This window comes from Choloepus didactylus, chromosome 27 (assembly GCF_015220235.1).
Source record: "Choloepus didactylus isolate mChoDid1 chromosome 27, mChoDid1.pri, whole genome shotgun sequence".
Taxonomy (NCBI): domain Eukaryota; kingdom Metazoa; phylum Chordata; class Mammalia; order Pilosa; family Megalonychidae; genus Choloepus; species Choloepus didactylus.
In genome coordinates this window covers 15690461-15695559 of record NC_051333.1, presented here as the reverse complement: position 1 = coordinate 15695559, position 5099 = coordinate 15690461, and the positions used below count along the sequence as shown (strand labels likewise).

Sequence of the window (5099 nt, the reverse complement as noted above, 5' to 3'; positions counted from 1 at the left end):
GGTTTATTAGAGGAAGAAAGCAGAAGAAAGCAAGTGGGAGCCATCAGAAAAGAAAGAAAGGAAAAATGTTTCCGGCCCTCTTTCTGAGAGCAGCATTTTTTAAAGGAAAAACCCACGTTGGGTGTTGGGGGGGAAGGGCCCTGCTGAGTGTGTTCTGGGCCTCGACTGGGTGAGTGCTTATCAGTTTCTGCTGACTGGTTACCAGGGTTCTAACACACTACTCTTCTTTGATGTGCACTAGATTATCTATGTGGAGGAAGCAGGCCTTTTGGCTTGTTTGCGGTCATTCATCTTTATGGGGATATCTGATCTTGCCTTGTCTGCCCCCTGGAGTCTAGGTGCCACTGTGACTGGGATTCCTAAAACAGCCTTTAACCCTTAGTTTATGGCACACCTGGTATTTATGAGATAAGCAGCAGGGCCCGTGGCTCAGACATTCCTTCTATATGTTAGACTCTGTTTTTGGGGCCTGACTGCTCGAACCAAGATTCTGGGTGCCACAGTCAGGTTCCGTGGGGGCTCTGCAGTCACCACCAAGCCTTAGACCCAACCTGTGCCTGGAGTCATCACCATGTTTCGAACCCTGAGCGCTCACTTTCTCAGCCAATATTCACCAAGCACACTGGGGCTGTAGCAAGGAGCAGAGAGGAAAGATTCTCTGCCCTTATGGGGCTCACATTCCAAAGGCGAGATCGATAAACAGATAATGAATAAAATGCATACATAGTGCATTGGTTGGAGATAAGTGCTGTGGAGAAAAATCAAACAGGCGAAGCTTGTGGGTGCCAGCTGGAGTGCAAGGTTGCAATTTTCAATAAACTGTTAGCTCAGCAGACCTGGTTTATCATAATGAATTTGGCCTCCAAAAGAAGGTCTGGCCTCTGTCCTGGCTCCTAGGGCTAAACAGGAATTTTATGTGATAGGAACGTCTTTTGTTCTTTTTGGCAGAACCCCTAGACCACACCTGATAACCACAACCCTGAGAAGAGGGCAGGGGAGCGGGAGTGGGTGGCCTCAGCCACCCCTGTAGGGTTAGGGTGGAGGCTGGGCACACCCGGAAGACCGAGCATGTGATCAGGGGATTGGGGTGTGAGCCACTTAATACCAGCCTTGATATCACTTAATATCAGTTCTGGGAAAGGGAGGGGGCTGGAGGTGGATTTCAACCACGTGGCCCTGATTCATTCAATCCTGCCTACTTAACATAACCCCATAAAAATTCCAGACGCCAAAGCTCAAGAGCTTCCAATGATTGCTAATTCACACTGCTGCGCCAGGAGGGTGTTTTATTCTGACTCCACGGGGAGACGAGAGGACAATTGCACCTGAGGCCCTCCCAGACCTCGTCTCCTGCATCTCTTCTGATTTGTTTGCCACCACCTCTGGGTACCTGGCTGTCCGGCCGCTTCCATTGTCCAATGTCGTCCTCTCCACCCCACCCCCGAGTCCCTGCTCCTAACTGTCCAGCAGGACAGGTGCATCTGTGGGCAGGACCCAGGTTGTGTGTCCACGCCCGGGCTGCAGGAAGTGGGAGCGTCCGGCCTCAGCCTCCTGTGGAAGGCTCACCTGGCGGGGGATGACAGGAAAATGGCCAGGCAGCCTAAAAAGAACCACAGACATGTATTGGAAAAAGAACAATTAATGCAAACTAAGGTCTCTAGTTAACAGTAACATGGTAATATTCTTTCATTAATTGTAACAGAGGCACTATACCAAAGCTAAATGTCAATAATAGGAGGATATAAGGGAGGGGCATGGGATACATATTTATTTATTTTCGGAAGAAATGGGAATGTTCTCATACAGATTGTGGTGGTGAATGCATAACTATGTGATTATACCAGGAGCCATTGATTGTACACTTAGGATGGATTGTGTAGTGTGGGAATAAAACTGTTAAAAAAAAACCACCAAAATAAAACAAAACAATATACTTTAATTTTCTTATAAACATGTTAAAAATTGCATAACCGAAAACTTTTTGATGAGGCTGATTTTATAGCCTCGTTGAGAACTAAACTTATTCTTCTGCCTTTCTTAATTGTGCCTTGAGCACAGGTATCTGATTTTTCCTTCCAAATGCTTTTACATCAAAATAATTCTTATGGTAACATAAAAAAAAAAACATGTGACAGAGGAATGTACAGAGTGCTATTGTTTATTTTTCCCAAAGTGAAAAAATCTATTTTTATGATGATTAAAATAACATGTTCGTTATAAAAAAATCTGACTAAAGAAATAAATAAAATAGAAAAAAAAAAGAAAAAAGAACCACAAACATCCTTTCATGCATGTGTTCCTACTGACAGCCCTCTAAAGTTGCTGATAACCTCTCGACTGGAATCTACCCTCCTCTGCCATGTTCCTGGCAAGGAAATTGAGGCTCAGAGAGCCGGAGTGACTTGCCCAAGGTACCAGCTAGGATGGGTGGGTGGGGGCTCGGGAGCCCAGGCTCTCCCCACCGTGCTCCCTGCCTTCCAGCCTCCTGGGCACAGCGCCTCACTCCGAGAAGGTCAGATTGTAGTATCAGTTACATTGATTGTAGCTATTCAACCTTGGAAGGCAGGGAGTGTTGTGTTTCCCATTTCACAGATAGTAAAACTGAGGCTCAAAGGGTGGAAATGAACTGCCCAAGGCCACACCGCATGGCAGGGGGACAGCCAGGATTTGGACCCAGGCATCTGACCCCAAAGCCAAGGAGCTTACTTAAGAGCTACACCCACCCTGGCCCTCCCTCCGTGCCCAGCCCTGCTGAGGCTCAGCTGACGAAGGCCTGGCCAAGCTGCAACTGGGTGTCCAAGGCCCGGGGCACCCACCAGCCCCTCAGCTGTGGGGAGAGGTCACAGCGTCAGCAGCAGGGTGACAGGACTCACTCGTGTCTGAGCTGTGTCCCCAGAACCTCTTGCCCCTGGGGTTACTTGGGTCTTTAGCCCGGCCAATCCCAGCATGGGACTGCTGAATCAGCCGGTGCACCTCCACTTTGCTTCCATGCGTTTCCCACGTTTTATCAAGACAACTTCTAGCATCCAGCAAAGATGAAGCAATTGTACAGTGAACACCAGTGGACCCAGCACCCAGAGTCTATCCCCAGCATCTTGCTTTATCATCCCTCCCTCCCTCCCTCCCTCCATCTATCCATCCAGCTTTGCTTTTTAAAAAAAAAATGCATTTCAAATTAAGTTGCACTTCCCTCCCTCCTAAATACTTCAGCAAGCATCTTATGAACTAGAGTTCAATATTCGTCTACATTTTAAAAAAATTTTATGTGAAATTAATATACCAAGAAAAGCATACATCTTAACTTTTGACAAATCCATTTACCTGTGCAACCCAAACCCTTATCAAGATACTACCATCACCCCAGATAGCTCCCTCATGTCCCCTTCTTGGCCTGTTCCTACCCACTCCATGTGCATGTTTTTGTTTGTGTATGCTCCTAACTGGATTTTTTTTTTTTTTCCTGTGGGAATCTTTTTTTTTTAATATTCATTTTATTGAGATATATTCACATACCACGCAGTCATACAAAACAAATCGGACATTCGATTGTTCACACTACCATTACATAGTTGTACATTCATCACCTAAATCAATCCCTGATACCTTCATTAGCACACACACAAAAATAACAAGAATAATAATTAAAAGTGAAAAAGAGCAATTGAAGTAAAAAAGAACAGTGGGTACCTTTGTCTGTTTGTCTGTTTCCTTCCCCTATTTTTCTACTCATCCATCCATAAACTAGACAAAGTGGAGTGTGGTCCTTATGGCTTTCCCAATCCCATTGTCACCCCTCATAAGCTACATTTTATACATATTCGAGATTCATGGGTTCTGGGTTGTAGTTTGATAGTTTCAGGTATCCACCACCAGCTACCCCAATTCTTTAGAACCTAAAAAGGGTTGTCTAAAGTGTGCGTAAGAGTGCCCACCAGAGTGACCTCTCGGCTCCTTTTGGAATCTCTCTGCCACTGAAGCTTATTCCATTTCCTTTCACTTCCCCCTTTTGGTCAAGAAGATGCTCTCCGGCGTGGGGCGCCACATACGCAGCCAGAGGCCGCAGCCACCGCTGCTGCAGCCGCCGCCGCCTCCGCCCGCGGAGTCTCTTCGCTCTGCAGCTTGCGGAGGCGCCGGAGCGCGCACCCGCCGGGGGCTGTCTCAGTCGCCGTTGCCGCCCCAGGCGCCCTCAGCTCTCCTCTGTGCTGCCCGTTCCCCCCGCCCGGCCCCGACGGAGATCATGAATCAGGCAGATGAAAACCAACAAGAAATGCCGTCATACCTTAGTGAGGAACCACCGGCAGGTTCACTGAAAGATCAGCCACAGCAGCAACCAGGCGTGCTGTCGCGTGTGACTGGGGGTGTCTTCAGTGTTGCAAAGGGAGCTGTTGGTGCCACCATTGGTGGTGTGGCTCGGATTGGTGGAAAGAGTCTGGAGGTGACCAAAACAGCTGTTGCAACTGTGCCTTCCCTGGGAATAGGGCTGGTGAAAGGGGGAGTGTCTGCTGTGGCTGGAGGTGTTACAGCTGTTGGGTCTGCTGTTGTAAACAAAGTGCCCTTCACAGGAAAGAAAAAGGACAAATCTGACTAAAATATGGAGATACCCTTGATCTCCACAGCATTATGATGCCAGTGGCATTGAATTGCTTAATTATGGACTACAACCAAGTCACCTATTTTGGATGTTTATCTTCTAATCTGCTGTGTTGAAAGTATTGATGACTGGCTTTCGTCTAAACGGAAGAGACCAATACTAGCACAGTATACAAAGGTTTCTCATACTTAAATTCCAGCTTCTATCTGTAAAATGTTACACTTATTCAGTTCTAACTGAAGATATGGTATGTTTGAATATTACTATATGTCTGTTTCAGTTTGACTAAAAATGTGAACATTGAATTTAGTGGATGATCTTCATGGTTCCATTTGTATGATGTGCCAGGTAACTCATATGCCCCTTAAGAAGGGAAACTTGAACTACATAAACTGTATCTTTGATGTGCCTGATAGTTTCAGATGTCTTAGTTTTTTATAACCATAGTTGATTAGGCCAAGAGGCTTTTTTTTTTTTTTTAATTTAAGCTGGTAAAAGTAGCAGGAGC

General features: G+C 46.3%; 1 protein-coding gene across 1 annotated transcript; it reads left to right on the top strand.

Annotated features, from left to right (window-relative positions):
- Positions 1-4237: 4237 nt before the first annotated feature.
- Positions 4238-4716, top strand: LOC119521106 (transmembrane protein 263-like). Its single transcript, XM_037819158.1, has one exon. The coding sequence runs from the start codon at positions 4238-4240 to the stop codon at positions 4586-4588; it is 351 nt and encodes a 116-aa protein (XP_037675086.1). The 3' UTR covers positions 4589-4716.
- The last annotated feature ends 383 nt before the right edge of the window (positions 4717-5099 follow it).